This window comes from Cololabis saira, chromosome 23 (assembly GCF_033807715.1).
Source record: "Cololabis saira isolate AMF1-May2022 chromosome 23, fColSai1.1, whole genome shotgun sequence".
Taxonomy (NCBI): domain Eukaryota; kingdom Metazoa; phylum Chordata; class Actinopteri; order Beloniformes; family Belonidae; genus Cololabis; species Cololabis saira.
Genome location: NC_084609.1, coordinates 36,016,052 through 36,036,739, shown reverse-complemented (window position 1 = coordinate 36,036,739; position 20,688 = coordinate 36,016,052). Strand labels below are relative to the sequence as shown.

At 43.8% G+C, this 20,688-nt stretch overlaps 1 protein-coding gene across 12 annotated transcripts in view; it reads left to right on the top strand.

Annotated features, from left to right (window-relative positions):
* LOC133424400 (epidermal growth factor receptor kinase substrate 8-like) overlaps window positions 1-20,688 on the top strand; it is a 71,047-nt gene that overhangs the window by 34,228 nt on the left and 16,131 nt on the right. For 7 of the 12 annotated variants that reach the window (XM_061714973.1, XM_061714971.1, XM_061714970.1 and 4 more), the window contains exons 2-15: window positions 3,366-3,453; window positions 4,015-4,082; window positions 7,909-7,973; window positions 9,445-9,606; window positions 10,504-10,653; window positions 11,481-11,563; window positions 11,660-11,796; window positions 13,739-13,806; window positions 13,994-14,120; window positions 15,235-15,323; window positions 17,917-17,991; window positions 18,076-18,224; window positions 19,672-19,831; window positions 19,915-20,048. In XM_061714973.1, coding sequence (XP_061570957.1) covers window positions 3,389-3,453; window positions 4,015-4,082; window positions 7,909-7,973; window positions 9,445-9,606; window positions 10,504-10,653; window positions 11,481-11,563; window positions 11,660-11,796; window positions 13,739-13,806; window positions 13,994-14,120; window positions 15,235-15,323; window positions 17,917-17,991; window positions 18,076-18,224; window positions 19,672-19,831; window positions 19,915-20,048 — 1,532 coding nt within the window. In that variant the 5' untranslated portion in view covers window positions 3,366-3,388. Of the gene's footprint in view, window positions 1-1,461; window positions 1,815-3,365; window positions 3,454-4,014; window positions 4,083-7,908; window positions 7,974-9,444; window positions 9,607-10,503; window positions 10,654-11,480; window positions 11,564-11,659; window positions 11,797-13,738; window positions 13,807-13,993; window positions 14,121-15,234; window positions 15,324-17,916; window positions 17,992-18,075; window positions 18,225-19,671; window positions 19,832-19,914; window positions 20,049-20,688 lie in introns of those variants that run through there. The other 5 variants (XM_061714979.1, XM_061714968.1, XM_061714977.1 and 2 more) reach the window with 5 other exon arrangements.

Below are 20,688 nucleotides of genomic sequence, written 5' to 3'. Positions count from 1 at the left end.
ACCCTAGTGGTCAGTAGAGGACCTGCAGGTCTGGATCTGGACCCTGGTGGTCTGTAGAGGACCTGCAGGTCTGGATCTGGACCCTAGTGGTCTGTAGAGGACCTGCAGGTCTGGATCTGGACCCTAGTGGTCTGTAGAGGACCTGCAGGTCTGGATCTGGACCCTAGTGGTCTGTAGAGGACCTGCAGGTCTGGATCTGGACCCTAGTGGTCTGTAGAGGACCTGCAGGTCTGGATCTGGACCCTAGTGGTCAGTAGAGGACCTGCAGGTCTGGATCTGGACCCTAGTGGTCAGTAGAGGACCTGCAGGTCTGGATCTGGACTCTAGTGGTCTGTAGAGGACCTGCAGGTCTGGATCTGGACCCTAGTGGTCTGTAGAGGACCTGCAGGTCTGGATCTGGACTCTAGTGGTCTGTAGAGGACCTGCAGGTCTGGATCTGGACCCTAGTGGTCTGTAGAGGACCTGCAGGTCTGGATCTGGACCCTAGTGGTCTGTAGAGGACCTGCAGGTCTGGATCTGGACCCTAGTGGTCTGTAGAGGACCTGCAGGTCTGGATCTGGACCCTAGTGGTCTGTAGAGGACCTGCAGTTCTAGATCTGGACTCTAGTGGTCTGTAGAGGAACTGCAGGTCTGGATCTGGACCCTAGTGGTCTGTAGAGGACCTGCAGGTCTGGATCTGGACCCTAGTGGTCTGTAGAGGACCTGCAGGTCTGGATCTGGACCCTAGTGGTCTGTAGAGGACCTGCAGGTCTGGATCTGGACCCTAGTGGTCTGTAGAGGAACTGCAGGTCTGGATCTGGACCCTAGTGGTCTGTAGAGGACCTGCAGGTCTGGATCTGGACCCTAGTGGTCTGTAGAGGACCTGCAGGTCTGGATCTGGACCCTAGTGGTCTGTAGAGGACCTGCAGGTCTGGATCTGGACCCTAGTGGTCTGTAGAGGAACTGCAGGTCTGGATCTGGACCCTAGTGGTCTGTAGAGGACCTGCAGGTCTGGATCTGGACCCTAGTGGTCAGTAGAGGACCTGCAGGTCTGGATCTGGACCCTAGTCGGTACCAGAACTGCAGGCCTTGGTACCTGAGCTGAACTGCAGGATCACAGATGGAAACAAAGCAGCTGAGAGTACAGCAGAGGAAAGTAAAGAGGATTGAGATCCACACTGACACACACACACACACACACACACACACACACACTAATCCCCCCCCCGCTGCGTCTCCGTGACAACAATGTTTAGATACAGTTGAACAACAACTGAACTCGACCTCCAGGTTCTGAGTTTGTTAAACCTGGACCTGGTGGGGGGTAATCTGGTGGGGGGGTGTCATTAGCTTCACCTCTCCCCCCAGAAACTCCTCCCAGAACGGACTGATCCTTCTTGTTACTGATCGACCCTGGAGGTCAGAGTGACATCAGAGGGGGCGGGGCTTCCCTTCAGATCCGGTCCAGCAGCGGGTTATTTCCAACCCCAGCCGTCGTCTCTCAGGTGTTACCCGCACCACGGTCGCCATGGATACGCAGCCCGAAATGGAACAGGGATAAAGCTGCGGAGGAGTCCTGGGAAAAGCAATCACACGTGGCTGCACTGTACACAGAGTCCTGGCGGGCGTTCCCGCCCGTACGCCGGCACCGGCACTCCTTCTGTGTGCCCAGCTTTTAATATCAGTCTGGATGAGAAGGTTTCCATGAGAGCGTCAGGATTTATACGGATCAGGACCGGTCCCAGGACGGCTGAGGCTGCTGCTCATTGGTCGGAACGGAGATGCTGATCGGGTCGATGTGCTGAGCCCCTGAGACCCGAACCCGCGTTTATCAGGTGAGGCCGACCCTGAATGACCCTGGATGACCCGGCTGGATCAGCAGGCTGAACCATCGGGCCTCACTTCTGCCAGAACCTGTCGGGTCGATGGTTCTGAGATCTTTTTGGTGTTTTTAGGTCTGTCTTCGGTCAGTCGCCAGGTTCTCAGAGAGGCGCTGCCGTCCGTCCCGGGCGTCTCCGTTCCAGAAGTCTCTGAATGATGTCACAACACCTTATCATAACTCCTCATGTTTGTTATTGTTTTAAATGTTTTATGACGGAAGAATAAAGTCGTAAAAGTGACTGTATGAAAAAGGGAAGTTACAAGCTGCAGACCAGGATGCAATAAATGAAGATACTGTGAAGTCAAAGTTAAAAATAAACAGCGACAAATGCAGCAACACACTTTTTATTTATTTTTATTTGTGTCACAACTCGTTTTTATCTTGACTACATGTGCACAACTGCATAATTATCATTATTTATTTAGAATTATAAATGTAGCACAAAAAATAAGGAAGTGAGTGTTTGGTGGATTATGTCTGTGATGTAACGGTGTTTCCAGGTCGATTATTTCTTGGTTGTAACATTGTTTCCTGGTGGGTTATTTCTTGGTTGTAACAGTGTTTCCTGGTGGGTTATTTCTGGGTTGTAACAGTGTTTCCTGGTGGGTTATTTCTGGGTTGTAACAGTGTTTCCTGGTGGATTATTTCTGGGTTGTAACGGTGTTTCCTGGTGGATTATTTCTGTGTTGTAACGATGCTTCCTGGTGGATTATTTCCGGGTTGTAACAGTGTTTCCTTGTGGATTATTTCTGGGTTGTAACGGTGCTTCCTGGTGGATTATTTCTGGGTTGTAACGGTGCTTCCTGGTGGGTTATTTCTGGGTTGTAACGATGTTTCCAGGTGGATTATTTCCGGGTTGTAACGATGCTTCCAGGTGGATTATTTCTGGGTTGTAACAATGCTTCCTGGTGCATTATTTCTGGGTTGTAACGATGCTTCCTCGTGGATTATTTCTGGGTTGTAACGATGCTTCCTCGTGGATTATTTCTGGGTTGTAACAATACTTCCTGGTGCATTATTTCTGGGTTGTAAATTAACGATGTTTCCTGGGGATTATTTCTGGGTTGTAACGATGCTTCCTGGTGGATTATTTCTGGGTTGCAACTGTGCTTCCTGGTATTCGGCAGAGAACATTTGTCAAATGTTTCCTGGGTTCAGCCCACATTCTCAGCTCGTCCCACAGACGCATGTTCCTGACAAATGTGGCGCCATTTAAAATGGAAATAAACTGAGTCTTGAATTGTCAATAATACCTGGGAAAAGTCACTTTTTTTGTCACTGAAGGGGGGTCTGATATTTACTAACTACGACGACAAAGTCGCTATGTTTGCAAGATTGTTGTTGGTTAAAACTCTGACGGCTCATGTTGACCTCTTTGCTAACTAGCCTTCCAATAAACTGTCGTCCAGAGAAGTTGAGGAAACATGATTGTAATCTGATTACTTCTGCTCATTGACCGACTTCAGCTGATGTTTGTTTGTTTGTTTGTTTGTTTGTGTTTCAGCCGACCGTCTGCCGTGCAGCACGATGAACGGATACGAGCCTCCGGGCGTCACCTCGGCCGTCTTCGGCTCGTACAGCTCGCACGTCAAGTGAGTCCTTGTGATGGGTGGGGGGGTTGTGGGGACGTGTAAATATTGTTTCCTACGTTTTATCGATCTTGATGAGACTTGAAGAAGCCGGTTTCATCCGAAATTGTGCAGATGAGCGTTTGAGGACGTACTACGTAGAATTTTAACACATCTTCGTGCTTAGCTGAAACGCTAATTTCACAAGATCCACACCCCATGAATCTGTGACTCCACCCCTTTTGGCACTGCCAGGAGCTGGCTCCGCCCACTTCACCCTAAAATGGGCGGAGCAAGCAACACTAGCAGTCGAATGAAACATGCCCACAAACTACTAGTAGCTTAGCTCGTGTAAACCTCCGATGCTAACTAACGTCTTGATTCATTCGGATAAATCTCTCTGGACTGTCATAACCACGACAGTACGACTTACGATATTTACGATTAATTAACGATTAATTAATATAAAAAACTAAAAGTAAAGTGTTTCTTATTAGAAGTCCTCAGCCAATCAGAGGCCAGGGATCAGTGCTGCATCTTCCTCTGAAACCGACTCCAGGTCACATGACTGTGTTTGTGTTTCAGCGGCCTCGACTCCCCGTCTCCAGAACCTCCCAGAACCAAAGCCAAGCCCGGTGCCAAAGCTCTGAACGGTGAGTCCTGCTGCTCTCGGGTTCTGGTTCTGTTCCACAGTAAAAGTGCAGGTTGTGCTGCAGCGGCCCGACGTCGGCTGTAACCCGGGTTCTTGTCCTGGTCTCATCACCGCTGCTGTCGTCTTCCGCAGGATCAGAAGAAGTTTACTTCCTGCGTTCGTCTGCCAAACATAAGCGGAGGTGTCAGAGTGAGGAGCGTGTGTGTGTGTGTGTGTGTGTGTGTGTGTGGTCTTGTTTATGTTACTGCATGGGGGCCGTGATGTCATCGCTGACCTTGCAAGGACCGAAACCTTGTCCTTGGGGGGGGTGGGTGGCATGTTAAGGTGTTCTGGTTGAGGGTGATTTTTAGGTCCCCCACTGCCCCCCCTACAGGTCCAGTCTGTCGTCTCACATCGGGGACTAGTGCACCTGTGAGATGCCGCCCCCCTGTGGTCATGCGTGGTGTTGCTACACGCCGTAGCTGTCAAGTTAGCGTTCAAGTTCATGGCCGCGTTTGTTTACACAAACTAATTTGTTCAGACGATAAGCGTCAGTTAAAACGTCGAGGCCTTAATATCAGAACCTACAATGTTCTTACAGAGTTCTGCTTACAAGAACCAGCTCTGTTTAGACCTACTTGCCTACTACTACTTACCTCTTTTCCACCAAATCGGTTCCAGGCTGGTTCTGGTTCTGGGCCAGTGCTGAGTTTGGAACCGGGCTTTCTGTTTCCACCAACAAAGAACTGGCTCCGGTTGCAAGGTAGCAGCAACTCTTTGCTGGTCTAGAGGAAATAACCGCTCATGTAAGCAGAGGGGGCAGGAGTTATTAAGACCAACCGCAATAGCAAGACTGGGAGACGGAGACATTTTAAAATAAGAATGAATCTGGATGCAGCAAAGCATCATGGGTCTGAGGAGCGTCGTAACTGACGTTTGCAGCGACGAAACTGACGTTTGCAGCGACGTAATGACGTGGCTCCCCTTAGCACCCGAGCTGTGGAAAAACAAACCAGTTCTCAGCTGGTTCCTAGTTGAACCAGTTGTGAACCAGAACTAGAACTGGTTTGGTGGAAAAGGGGTTTGAGGGAGTTATTTTAGCTTGTGCTAAGCTACGACGCTAACTAGCATGAGCTTCATTCAGGGAGTTTAGAAACGGTTACTGAACACAGGGAAGCATGCGTGTGTTTGCAGTGGTTGGTCAGGATGTGAAATCACTATGTGTGTGTGTGTGTGTGTGGGTGTGGGTGTGGGTGTGTGCGGGTGTGGTTTTTAACACAATAATTACAGTTCTTAAGAAAATCTGTCGGTTCTTTCGAGGGAAACTTTCAGTAACGGGCCGATGCAGTAACTGAGGTGTCACTGAGCTGAGCGCCTGTTTTCCAGCCCAGGTAACCGTGGTAACCGTGGTAACCATGGTAACCGGTGACGCTGCAGCAGATGTTGGGGGACTGATAGAAGCTCAACAGCTGCTGAGGGGAGATAGCGGAGGCCGACCCGCGTCATGTGACATCATCAGTGACGTCGGGTCGATGCTGAACGGGGCGACGTTGAAGTCAAGAAACCCGGTCGGGGGGTGGAGCTGTCGTACAAGTTCTGACGTGGGTCGGGGTTGTTTTTGTTAGAACCAGACGGAACCAGACGACAACCTCAAAGCCGTCAACGTCACACCTCCAGATATCCCGACAAGGAGGGACAGAAAACCACTGTGGAGACCAGAACCGGGTCTGTTCCGGACTGTAAATCTGTTTATTTCTGCTGTAAAGTTGAACATTTTAACCTGCAGGTCTGGATACAATTTTCAATTCAATTCAGTTTTATTTATATAGCGTCTAATACAACAAAAGTTGTCTCTAGGTGTTTTCCAAAGACCCAGAACATAAGCCCCCGAGCAATTATTATATAAACAATGGCAGATAAAAACTCCCCTAGTGGGAGAAAAGCCTTAAACCGAACAGTGGCAAGGAAAAACTCTTGAAAGAAACCTTGAGCAGGACCAGGCTCATAAGGGGGGACCCTCCTGCCGAAGGCCAGACTGGGGGGTCGGGGACGTCAGCAGCACACAGCAGTCATGTGGAAGCAGCAGCGGGATGACCAGGGGTTGGGGGTCCGCAGGCCAGCACGCAGCTCCTGAAGCTCCGGCCTGCAAACATGCACAAAAGAGAAAAAAGGGGGGCCAGCACAAGAAACTACAGGAACGATGGACAAAAATGATGGCTATGAGATACTTATAATGGCCGGGTTTCCCAGATCCAACCTCTCTTAAGGATTTAAGAGAGGTTCAAAGAAGGTTTCAACTAAGAGAGAACCCTAAGATACGGGTGTTTCCCAGATGACTTCTTAACACCGTCCTTTAGTTTCGCTCTTTCAGAAGCTCTTTGGAGCAGCTGTCCGGTTCTGAAACCAAATCAATCGATGCCAGGCAAATCGATCACCGATCACTATCAGCGCATTTTCACACGCAGCACTGCTACCTAACGCACTAATTCCCTGCTGCCTGTGCGTTATAATGAAAAATTAAGATGATAAATATAATTCAATGACCCTTTTTCATCCAAACGGTGCGTTACTCCGTTATTTCTGGCTACAGTGAGGCTTTTTTTCCCCACACGCAGAGACCGGGAGGAAACGTGGTGGGCGTGTGTGTGCGTTCAAAAACATGAGCCAAGAGAAGGCGAGTTTCGCAAATCGCAACGTGGAATTACAGCAATCCCTGGTTTTTCGCAGGGGTTATGTTCCAAAAAGAACCCGTGATAAGTGAAATTCTTTTTACAATTATAGAGGGCTTCAGATTGCAGAGATCATCCCCGCCTCGCACGTATTCCTCCTCTTCTGAATGATGCTGCATCCCGACTCTGTAGCGTCTTTTTATCCTAAACCCCGCGGTGCAGGTGGGTTTTTTCAAGAGAAGAAAATAGTTATGGGTCGTTGTCTTCGCTTTTTTTCTTCTGGGCAAAAAGATTCTTTAATGTAAACCGACACCATTGATTATATTTGAGACTGTAATGAACGATTCATCAAAGGATCTCGTTCTTCAGCTGCTGCTTCCCTGTCATCACACATGTAGGTGCTCGGGCTCGGGCTCGGGCAGGATGATCGGTGTACCGGCTGCCTGGACAGCCCGGTCCGACAGCACGTCCAGGGGACTGAAGTGCTGACGCACCAATGCGTTCATATAAATAGTTCTGCTTCGCGCACGGCGACGCGGTTGATTTGCAGCGAGAACATGCTGTATAGCAGCCAAATTATCAAATAAATGATATTCATGATGATCGTTTTATTTGTGCGTAATGCATAAAGCATATACAGGAACACACTTGTTATTCCTTATTTTTCTTTTTTTTCCCCCCTTTGCTGTCACCAATAAATGCTAAACAATATAAATCTAAAGTATAAAATAAATCAGAATTTGTGCGGGGTGCATTGTTTTAATATCTCATTGCTTGGTGTGATATTGATTTGCCTGACGCGACTCACTAAGATGGTTGTAAAGACTGGGTCAGCAGCATCTTTCATTTCCTTCTTAATGAAAGAGATACTTAAGCTAAGAGCGACTCTGGGAAACGCGATTTTCTTTCACAGGCTCCTTAAGAAGGTTTGAAAGAAGTCTTTCGCTGTTAAGAACTACTTAACTGATCTGGGAAACCCGGCCAATATGGATCCGGACCCTAGTGGTCAGTAGAGGACCTGCAGGTTTAAACCTCTGGTCCTCTGGTGTAGCTGGTCAGCAGCGACGGGACGCTTCACTCGGATCAGAACCTGAACACCCGTCAGTCTCGGTTCAGGAAAGGTCTACCAGAATTCTGGGGGTTCTGCTGTTCTGACCTGGTCCTGTTCTCTTCCACCAGAACCGAGGAAACACTTCAAGACCAGCATCAACAGCCTGACGGACACGTCGCAGTACCATGTGGAGGTGAGTGGTGCCGGCTGACTGAGATCTGGACGGGAACAGATCTGGATCAGGATCTGGATCTGGGGGGGGGGGTCTGGATGGTCTTGGTAGGTCCAAACATCTGAGGAAGTTCAGACACTAAAATGTAAATAAAATAATAAACAAAATAAATCCTTGGCAGTTTCCAGCCGTTTAAATTTATAGACATTGAAGTACTATCTTCTCTACTGAAATGTTCTCCATAGTCAGGTTCCAGCACGTAGATGACTTTTGACCCAGAAACCCGACTCACAACACCCCCCCCTCCCGGTCAGCCGGGTTCCGGGTCCCTGGATGGTTCCCGGGTCCACGGGGGTCCCCCCCCCCCCCCCCCCAGCCGTTTAAATTTATAGACATTGAAGTACTATCTTCTCTACTGAAATGTTCTCCATAGTCAGGTTCCAGCACGTAGATGACTTTTGACCCAGAAACCCGACTCACAACCCCCCCCCCTCCCGGTCAGCCGGGTTCCGGGTCTCTGGATGGTTCCCGGGTCCACGGGGGTCCCCCCCCCCCCCCTCGTTAACCTGCGAGTCCCCGGCACACAGGGACTCCTTCAGGTTCCTCCTGGACCCGTCTCCCGAGACCCGCTGCCTCCTGCAGATCTTTTTATGGCGCCGACCCCCGACCCGCCGATGACGGAGCTAATTAGCTGAGACGGTTATTTTTAGATCCTCCTACTTTTCACTGTGTGTCATTGTGCCTTGACATTTGTCACTGGCTGTAAACATCTTACCCCGTATGCCAAATCCGCTTGGCCATCTTTATATGCATAGGCGTATGCATTGGTTGCACATTATTTATAAAACCTTTCTGGGATTGGTCCCTGCTTACCCATGTACATATCTCCATAGAAGCCAAAGCCATTACGGCCTGCGCTCACATGATGCTTTGCACTTCATTGTTCTGCGTGTTCGCACTGAGCTGGGAAAAAGAGCTTTTAAATTTGCTGCCCCCTTTGCTTGGAACACCTTTCAGAAAGACTTAAAACTGACGGACCTGATATCTTTCAATGACTTTGGTTCAATCCTGAAGGACCTAGAGCGTGAAAGCATTGGACAGTGTCTCTGTACCTGATGGTAGTTATGTCTTCCTCAACATCTGCACTTTATATGATTGATGTGATTATGTACTGTTAACTGGCTGGGACCTCCTATGCATCTGCACTTTATAAGACGTGGTTTTATCATTTTACTGCTACTTTGTTCCTCTGTTATTGTTTTGTATTCTGTCTTTTAACCTTGTAATTTTATTTGTTTTGACGTGCACTGCTGCCTTCTTGGCCAGGTCACCATTGTGAAAGAGATCCTTGATCTCAATGGGCTATTACCTGGTTAAATAAAAAATTAAATAAAAATTCCTCATCTCGACTATCTGGAGGTTTTGCATCCAGAACCTGACGAGGTCGTGAGGTTCTGGTTCTGAGCGCTGAAACCCCACTCTGTCCCCCCAGCACCTGACCACCTTCGTCCTGGACCGGAAGGACGGCATGATCACGGTGGACGACGGCGTCCGACGGCTGCGGCTGCTGGACGCCAAGGGGAAGATCTGGACCCAGGAGATGCTGCTGCAGGTGGAGGAGAGGACGGTCAGCCTGGTGGACCTGGAGACCCGGGTGAGTCCTGCTGGGGGGACCAGGGGGGACCGGGTGAGTCCTGCTGGACCCGGGTCGGCCCGTAAAGCAAATACAAAGAAAAGATTTTTGCCAAACACAGGGAAGAGGAGACATGATGTAGTGATTGTGTGGGGATTCATCATAATGTACGTAAAGGATAAAGCGGGTATAGATAATGGATGGATGGATTTATTTACAATGCTCAGGTATAATATTGCAATGAATGTAATAACAGGTATAGTTTTTGATAAAGTAAAGCTTGATGTTATATTTATTTACAGGACTGTCTCAGAAAATTAGAATATTGTGATTTCTGTAATGCAATTACAAAAACAAAAATGTCATACATTCTGGATTCATTAAAAATCATCTGAAATATTGCAAGCCTTTTATTATTTTAATATTGCTAATCATGGTTTACAGCTTAAGAAAACTCAAATATCCTATCTCAAAAAATTTGAATATTCTGGGAATCTTAATCTTAAACTGTAAGCCATAATCAGCAATATTAAAATAATAAAAGGCTTGCAATATTTCAGTTGATTTGTAATGAATCCAGAATGTATGACATTTTTGTTTTTTTAATTGCATTACAGAAAATAAAGAACTTTATCACAATATTCTAATTTTCTGAGACAGTCCTGTATATTTATTTTGTATTCAAGCAAAATTGAAAAAGAAACAAGGTGTATGACCTCATAAGTTTTTTACTTCCTCCTACTCCTTTTTGGGCATGAAGGTTTATTTCCCTTTGATTTTGTTTAATGACGGTTTATTTGTAATCTTTTCTGATGTTTTGTGTAATTGTTTTTCTTTTTATTTATAATATGCTCGAAATAAAAAATTTCAATTTTAAGAAAAAAAAAGGCCTCTCGCTGACCTCACTGCTGTCTCCAGAACGAGCTGGAGAACTTCCCGGTCGGGTCGGTCCAGCACTGCCAGGCGGTTCTGAACGCCTGCAGCTACGACTCCATCCTGGCGCTGGTCTGCAAGGAGGCGGGTCAGAGCAAAGCGGACCTGCACCTGTTCCAGTGCGACGACATCAAGGTACGCCGGAGCAGAGGACCTGCTGCTGGTTTATGATTTTTATATTTGTCCTGAAAGTTACAACCGAAAGCTCATATTTGCCTCAGAGTGAATAAATAAATGCCACAATGTAATTTAAAAGGCAATTTCTGCTGTTTCTGTCAAATTCCACCCCCACCCCTCATATTGGGCGGAGGGGGGGTTGAAGAGTGGATCACAAACCTGCAGGGGGTCCAGGACCCCAAAAAGGTGGAGAACCACCTCAACATCTCCAGCATCGGAGCAAATACACCTCAGTCTCCTCCTGGATGATGGTTGGATTTATAGTTTATAGTTTTATTTGGATCCCCATTAGCTACAGCAAAACTGCAGCTATTCTTCCTGGGGTCTGACACATAATACACAGTACATTACAACGAAAATATTAAAAGCAAACCTAAAGAGGTTGCATGTAAAGAAAGAGAAAAAGAAAAAATAGTCATATATTTTCATAAATTTTATAACATCAACAAATTCAAACAATGTATAGTTATCATAGTTTGCACCAATACCCATTTTTAATAAATATTTATGTATTTATATTTATTATTATTATTTTTATTATTATTATTATTATTTTTTTTTTTATTATTTTTATATATTTATATATATATATATATATATATATATATATATATATATATATATATATATATATATATATATATATATATATATATATATATATACACCCATATACTATCTACATTATTTATTTATTTGATTATTTATTTAATAATAATAAAATAAGTTTGGATAACGGTTGGATGACGGCGCCACAGGTTTCTAACCGGCCTCTCTTCCTCCAGGCGAACCTGATCCAGGCCGACGTGGAAAGCGCCATGAGCGACGCCAAAGGAGGCAAAGTGAAGAGACGCCCGGAAACGCTGAGGTTAGGCCCTGCCCACCTCCCAGGCCCCGCCCACCCTCAACACCACGGGAACCGCCCCCTGGCTGCTGATTGGCTGATCCACCTGTCTGTCTGCAGGATGATCCTGAAGAGCGACGGCATGATCCCGCCTCCCCCCGCGGCCCCCGCCCCCGAAGCCCCGCCGTCCTCCAATCAGGGGGACGTCAAAGGCCGAGCCCCCTTCTGGTCGGCGTGGACCAATGAGCAGCAGGACTGTGAGTGATGTCACGAGAGGGGCAAATGCAGGCGATATATTAGTACACAGAAAAGGTTTCCCTTTTCTTCTTCTTATTCCGCACGTTTTTTTCGTCCGTTAATGCATGGCATACATCGTTAGATACGTCTCCATCGTGCCTTGATGGGCATTACTTTTCTCAGTCAAAAGTGTTACGGTGGCAACGCTATGGGCTAGCAAGCAAAAAAAAGGGCAACAATTCCGTACCTTTTTACTCTGCCATACTTTGTCGTAAAGACATCATTCAAACGTTGAAACACTTGGCCCGATTGGCACTAAAGGAGCGTACAACCTCATAATGCCAATTACTACAGTTTTTGCCATTTTTAACTTTCAATTTAAAAAAATGTCCACTTGACTTTGTACGCCTTTTGCTACGCAACGGGTCATCGTAGAGACATCGTACAAATGTTCCCCGACTCGGCACGCTGTGGACTTCAACATATTCAAATTTCATGAAGCTGTAATTTACGTAAATTTTAAGTCAAAATGCCTAATGGCCCCATCCCCAAAGGTTTATCAACAACATTTACGGTTTATTAACAACCCTAAACTACTTCTTGGCCATCATTAATCACCCTAAACCACACAACCCCAAATCAGGGGCTGTGGTTTATTAACAACCCTAAACCACACCCCCTGTGGGGAGCACAGGAATGAATGCAATACAACCGTAAACACCACAAACTGACAAAGAACCACCCCGAACACAACCACTACAGCCCCATACCAAAGCAGCAAGAGGGGATGAATGGGCAGTAGGGCATGCCCATATCAAAATTTCCTGAAATTGTATAGTTGATGTCGTCTCTGGAACAGGTTTGGTGGAAAAGGGGTAGCAGAGGAGAGCTGTAGTGGGCGTGTCCTTTACTCGGATTTCAGCTCTTTCAGAGCTGAAATCAGTTTAAGATTAAGATTACCAGAATATTCAAATTTTTTGAGATAGGATATTTGAGTTTTCTTAAGCTGTAAGCCATGATCAGCAATATTAAAATAATACAAAGCTTGCAATATTCCAGTTGACTTGTAATGAATCCAGAATGTATGAGATTTTGGTTTTTTTTATTGCATTACAGAAAATAAATAACTTTATCACAATATTCTAATTTTCTGAGACAGTCCTGTAGGTGTAGTTAAGTAAGTAGATCAAATCCATTTCACTGACAGGGCCATGATTGTTATTAATTTAATTTCAATCAAGATATGCTGAAATAGCCCCAAATAAATATACTTTACATGTGTTATACATAATGGTTTTATATTAACTTGAGGTTAGGTATATTATCATGGTCGTGACATTAATGGGATAGTGTTGCATAGAGATGTCTAAGGAGAAAGATAGATACACAATAATAAAATGAAATAACTTTATGGGCACTTTTTATTATTTCACTTTAGTTTATAATTCATCTTCATTGTGGCATCATATAACACTGTTTTTAGTCATTTTTGTGCACTTTTCGGCTCATTATATTGTATTTTTCTACATATTTGGGAAGACAAGTGGCATCCACATTGGATTACGTCAGGTTTGTTTACATCAGGGGCCGCTGTTATTGGTCCAGCGCGATCACGTGACGCAGCTGCAGCGCTCCTTTACACAGCCGCCGCTGGAAGAGTCCCGCTATTAAAATAACGATTGTGAAAATACTTCCTAGAAATCCGAGTTCAACTTTTTATCCTATGCTTAACATAAATAGTTCTTATTTTTAAAGTGAAAAGAATGTACACGCCAGAGGTGGGAGCGAGATCCTCTTTCTAAAGACATTTACGTGGTTGACCTAACGGCCTAAGACGTCTTGTTTGTTGAGAATATAAATAATTAGGATCCGGGTCTAACTGAGAAGTGGAGCCGGTTCTGCAGCTGGCTGACGGGGCCGGGTGGGATCCAGCAGCTGTGACAGATGTTCCCTCTGTTGCAGACGGGGGGCCGGTCTCGCTGGACGACGGGCCCGTGGAGATGACGGCGTCCCGGGTGGACCGAGACGTGGTGAGTGTCACATCTGTCCCCTCCGTGCAGCTCGGAGCACAAAGGACAGGACTTAAGCTGATTGAAGTGTAATCAGAGTTGGGAGATTTGAGCGTAAATCTGCTTACATAAGGGGGCGGGGCTTAGGTCGGGTTTAAAGTCACAGGGAACCCGCCTCAAATAAAAGTTGATTGTTTTGTTATTTCAGCAAATCCTCAACCACATCCTGGACGACATCGAGTTCTTCATCACCAAACTGCAGAAGGCTGCCGAGGCGTTCGGCGAGCTCTCCAAGAGGAAGAAGACCAAGAAGGCCAAGAAGAAGGGCCCGGGAGGTGAGAGCCACGGCCCCAGACGGACACCTGAGACAAACCCCCGAACCACACCCCACAACCACACCCCTGAGACAGACACCCAAACAGCTAGAGTGCTCTCATTCACTCACCTGGATGGTGTCCATTTAATAACAGAACGGTCTGAAACGCCCCCAAATGGTCTGAAATGGTCTGAAACGCTACAGAATAGCCTGAAACCCCCCAGAATGGTCTGGAACACACCAGACAGAGGTGTCTTCAGTATTCACATTCATTACTCAGGTAGAAGTATAGATACTAGAGTTTAAAAATACTCCTGTAGAAGTTGAAGTACCAACTCAAGTTTTTTACTCAAGTAAAAGTATAAAAGTACTGGTTTCAAAACTACTTAAAGTATAAAAGTAAAAGTAATGTAAGGGGGAAAAAGCCATTAAGGACAAAAGCCATTGAAAATGAATGTATCTTAGTATAATGTAAATATATTAAAGAACCATATATGTGTACTATTGAGCATTAACATGTGTTTCAGAGAGCAGCAGATATGATGACTAGTTGTCTATAAGTATTGTAATGGTGCAAAAAGTCAAACTTCATGTTCATGTTATCATTTATCCTAACCTTTATTGGAATGTACATCCAAGTTTAGTTGCAGGAATCTGAGGGAACGGATGTAAGAACAAAACTGGACAAGAACATCTGAAACAACCACAACCAAATTCACTCTATCCGGATGGAGCAATTTAACTGGATAGTTTTTATTTAAAGGCCCAAATGAAATAGAGTAACGAGGCTGTTTTTAAAATGTAAGGAGTAAAAAGTACAGATAATTGTGTGAAAATGTAAGGAGTAAAAGTAAAAAGTCGTCTGAAAAATAATTACTCCAGTGAAGTATAGATAACCAAAATTTCTACTTAAGTAAGGTAACGAAGTATTTGTACTTTGTTACTTGACACCTCTGGCTCCAGATCGGTCTGGAACGCCAGAGAAAAAGTCTGAAACGCTCCCAGGTACTTGGACAAAACCGGTCCGTCAGCATCCGTCGCCGTTAGACACTTGAACCTGAGATCTGAACGTTTCGTCCCGGCCGGGACTTTGCTGCTCCGGAGTTTTCTATGAACTGTTTTCTGTCCACCAGAGGGCGTCCTGACGCTGAGGTCCAAACCCCCCACTGAAGACGACTTCATCGACTGCCTGCAGAAGTTCAAGCACGCCTTCAACCAGCTGGTACCTGCAGCTCCTCCCCTGCTCCGGCCTCGGCCCGGTTCAGATGCTGAAACATGTTTGAGAACATGTTATTATTATTATTATTATTATTAATAATAATAATAATAATAATAATAATAATAATAATAATAATAATAATAATAATAAAATAAATTAATCATAACATTCATATTATTATTAATAATAATAAATTAATCATAATATATTATTATTAATAATAGATTAACATCAATAATACATTGATATTAATAACAATACTTAATATTAATAATGTACATTAACATTTTTTTTTTTTTTTTTTTTTTTATTGGCTTTGTCTCGAACACAACAAAACCCAATCAAATTAAAAGCATCAGAATAAAAAAATAAATAAAAGCAAAACAATTTAACAGTCTCATTCAAAAGTAAAACACACAGAAAAACAATGTGTTCGAGAGGGAACAGGAGGAAGCAGAACGCTTATTTAGTCCTGTCCCTTCCTCACAATATCATATATAAACTATAAAAATTAAATAAAATTAAAAGAAAAGAAAAAGAAAAAAAGAAAAGAAAGTAAGGAAAAAAAAAAAAATAATAATAACAAAAAATAAATAAATACAACACAAACAACCAATAAGCAATATCAGTAATTATAATCATAATTGAACCGGTCTCCTCAATATCCTAAATTCCAGAGTCCATCTCCCAGTCACCTCTACAATGATCCACGAACAGCCTTGAATGCTGGCAGTTATATTTGTATCATATATACTCCATTCACAATAAAACAAAATAATAATCAAAGAAATACATATGTAATGTGAATTACTTTCCTTAGAGGTCCCCATTATTATACTTGTCAAGAATTGCTTTCGTGTATGTGTTTTTAAACTGTATAGAGTTAGTACTATGTTTGATTTTATCATCAAGACCATTCCACAAAGTTACCCCACAAACTGATATGCACATGGTTTTAAGAGTAGTGCGTACACATGGTTGTTTAAAATGTAATTTTCCTCTTAGACTATATTGTCCTTCATTAGCTTGAAACATTTTTTGAATGTTTTCAGGCAGTGAATTATTTCTTGCTTTGAACATTATTATTGCTGTTCTAATTTTCACTAAGTCCATAAATTTCAAAGTCTGTAATTTAAGAAATAGAGGATTGGTGTGATCGAGATACCCAGCATGATTTATTATCCTTACTGCTCTTTTTTGCAATGTGCATATCCTTTGTAAGGTGCTCTTGTAAGTATTACCCCAGATTTCAACACAATAGATCAGATATGGTAATATGAGTGCACAGTACAGATTGTATAGTGTTGTTTGGTTCAAGATGTGTCTACATTTATTCAGCACTCCAATACTCCTTGCCATCTTAGAACACAGATACCTAATGTGGGCCTTCCAGCATAACTTGTGGTCTATTAAGACACCCAAAAATTTGTTTTCATAAACTCTTTCTAATACAACATTATTCATTTCTATTTGAACATCTTCATTCATTTTACGATTTCCAAATAACATAAATTTAGTTTTCTTCAAATTCAATGATAACTTATTTGTATCAAACCAACATTTTAATTTAACCAATTCATTCGTGACCACTTCCACGAGCTGCGGCAAGTCTTCTCCAGAACAAAAAATATTTGTGTCATCCGCAAATACAACAAACTTAAGTACCTTTGAAACTTTACAAATATCATTGATATACAAAATAAAAAGTTTTGGGCCTAAGAATGACCCTTGTGGGACACCACAGGTAATATTAAGACTCTTAGACTTATGCTGACCCACCTGCACAAATTGACGCCTGTTTTTAATGTAGCTCTTAATCCAATCAGATGCAACCCCTCTTATGCCATGCCGCTCCAGTTTTTTTAGTAGTATCTCATGATCAATTGTGTCAAATGCTTTTTTTAGGTCAACAAATATTCCCATAGCATATTTCTTATCCTCTATACAGTTTGTTATTTCCTCTACCAACTCAATTAATGCCATGGAAGTTGATCTGCCTGACCTAAACCCATACTGACTGTCCATTAATATATTGTTTTTTTCAATGAAATTATCCAGTCTTGTACATAAGTGAGTTAGCGGTTTCACAATTCCATGTATTATTTTCTTTACAAGAAACATATCAATATCATTCCAATCTTTTGATGTCTTACTTGTACACTTATTTACAATATCTATAATTTCCTTACTTTCTACAGTTCCCAGTATGATTGAGTTTGGATTTCTCTCCACCCATTTTTCCTCAGCAAATTTCTTCCCGGAGTTTTTTATTTCTTTGGCCAGTTCAGGACCCACATTAACAAAGAAATTGTTAAATCTATCAACCACTACACAAACATCAAATTACTATTAATATTAATAACGATAATCATAAATAAAGATATTAATAACTAACAATAAATTAATATTTTAAATAATAATAATAACAATAAAAAAAACATTATAATAAATTTATAATAATAATTATAGTTTGATTTAAGAGATTGTTTTTGGAGCTGAGACGTTTGTGGTTGTCGGACCTGAACTGTCCTGAGTTTCTGCTCCAGACGGTCCTGCTCACCTGCAGAACTGGGTCACATGTGTGTCTGACCCGCAGGGGAAGCTGCGGGACCACATCCAGAACCCCAGCGCCGTGGACCTGGTCCACTTCCTGTTCACCCCCCTCAGGATGGTGAGTTGCAGTTGTCCAGGAAGTGACATCACTTTGGTCGTTAACGACCGTCACGGAGATGAAGACGTCCTTCTTCCTCCTCAGGTGGTCCAGGCGTCCGGCGGCCCGGATCTGGCCCGGAGTGTCGTGGTTCCTCTGCTCACCAAAGACGCCATTGACTTCCTGCACGCGTCGGGGACGGCGGAGGAGCGCCACCTGTGGGTGTCGCTGGGAGACGGCTGGACCAAGTGCAGGTGAACACCAACCCTGCAGGTGCTGGCTCCGCCCACCACTGGAGTTGTGGGTGGAGCTACGATCCCGGTGTTCAATCAATCAACCAATTACTTTATTTGTCCCCAAGGGGGCGATTAGTTTCGCGACAGGAGAAACATACAATGTTAAATATACATAAAATATACATAATAAATTACAGTAGGTTACACATCGTGGTATAGACCTAAGCTTGAGAGGGAAGGCTTTTTCACCCACTACCTTTTCCTTCTGGCATTTAAAACAACAATAGCGGAGGGAACAAAGGAGTGTTTGTATCGGTTTGTCTTTGCAAAAGGGAGTCTAAGCAGTAACTGATGGTAGAAACTGAAACTGTTGTTGTAAGGGATGTGAGCAATCAGACAACATGGAGTTTGCCTTCTTGATCAGCTGTTTATTATAAAGTTCTTGTAAAGTTTGTTGAGCCGACCTAGGGCTGGGCGATATGGACCAAAAGTCATATCTCGATATTTTCTAGCTGAATGGCGATACTCGATATATATTGATATTTTTTCTGTGCCATAATTGGGGTTTCCCCCAAAGCATTATAGCATAGCATCTCTGTTAGCTTCATTTTTTTTCAGCCAGTTTTAATGCAATGCCTCATGCCAAATGCACAAAGGTACATTTATTATCAGAGGTCTGCACAATATCAAAATGTATAAAACAAATGAAATAAAAATAAACTGCCTGCATATATAGAATAAAAATGCTTCTTGAATAAAATAAAACAAATATCCCTTTCCTGCATAACAATTAAATTAAAATACACTGTGCAATTAATACAATGTAGACAGTAACAGGCAGTCTTTTCCACTGAGGTTGACAGTTGTGCAAATAACAAAACATTTGTGCAAATCTCAAATAAAACATTCAAGTCAATTTGTCACAAAATAAGCTATATCAAAATCATAAAAAAAAAAATAAAAAATTTAAATCTATATAAACGATATTGTCTCGTACCATATCGCGTTTGAAAATATATCGATATATATTAAAATCTCGATATATCGCCCAGCCCTAAGCCGACCCAATGATTTTACTGCTTAGACTGACAACCTTATTAGGCAAATTTCTTTGACCTTCAAGGATTGAAACCAACAAATGAAAGGAAAAGTGATGACAAATTTGATAAAAGAAAGATAAAACATAGTCATCAGGGAAGAATCGACCTGGTATTTAGAAAGTTTTCGGAGACAAAAAAGGCACTGCTGGCTTTTCTTATATATTGAGTCTGAATTTTTTCCAAATGACAGTTTGTTGTCAATAATAGTGCCTTAATATTTATAAGACTCAACAATTTCAACTTCTTCACCCTCAATCCCTTTTACTTACAGGAGAGGGCTGCACGCTTCTTAAATCGATACACATATCCTTTGTCTTTAAGATATTCAAAGATTGTCATGACAGCCGTCGTGTTCTGTCCTCCAGGCTGGAGTGGCCTAAGGACCACTACTTCCCCCCCTGCGTGCTGCGTTTCCGTGACAACTGGGAGCCTCCCGTGCTGCAGGAGCCGGCGCCGCCGGCTGAGGGCTTCGCCGACGCCGGCGTCCAGCGGCGGGACGAGCTGCTGCTGCGACTGGCTCAGCAGGTTGGTCTCTGAGACGCGCTGGCGAACCCGTGCCGGGTGAAGGCTAACGCTAACGGTGCTAACGGAGTGACTCTGTGTCTCAGCAGCAGGTGGCGGTGCCGAGGTTCCCCCCCCACGACGGGTATGCCCCCGACGAGTCCTACAACCGCTTGCAGATCCTGGATCAGAGCGCGGCCCTTGCTGCTTTTAAACAGGCCGTCAGCCGCCAGGTCGACCGGTAACTCGCAGGTCACGTGACGCCCTGGAGAACTGATCCCAACGCTCCTCGCCGCCGAGCCGCAGACCCCAGAATGAAGCGCTCATCAGGTCACTGGCGATGCCGTCAGGTCGCTGGCGACGCCGTCATCGTCAGATGTTGTCACCGAAGTAACAAAAACACCAAACTAAAACGTGTCCGATGACCTGATGAGTAACTCATTCTTCGTCTTCTGTGAAATCTTTCTCTTCTTCTTTGCTTTGACTTTTGTTTTTCTGATTCAAACTTGGAACTGATCCGAGAACCAAACAAAATTTTGAATCCGAGTCTTCCTCACATCTGCTAACTGAAAAGCCTGAATTAAGTCTGAATTAAGTCTAAATTAAGCCTGAATTAAGCCTGAATTAAGTCTGAATTAAATCTGACTTAAGCCTGAATTAAGCCTGACTTAAGCCTGAATTAAGTCTGATTTAAGCCTGAATTAAGTCTGATTTAAGCCTGAATTAAGTCTGATTTAAGCCTGAATTAAGTCTGACTTAAGCCTGAATTAAGTCGGACTTAAATCTGAATTAAGTCGGACTTAAGCCTGAATTAAGTCTGATTTAAGCCTGAATTAAGCCTGGTTTCCTCTCGGCGTCGGAGCGTTGCTTCACTTCTCCTC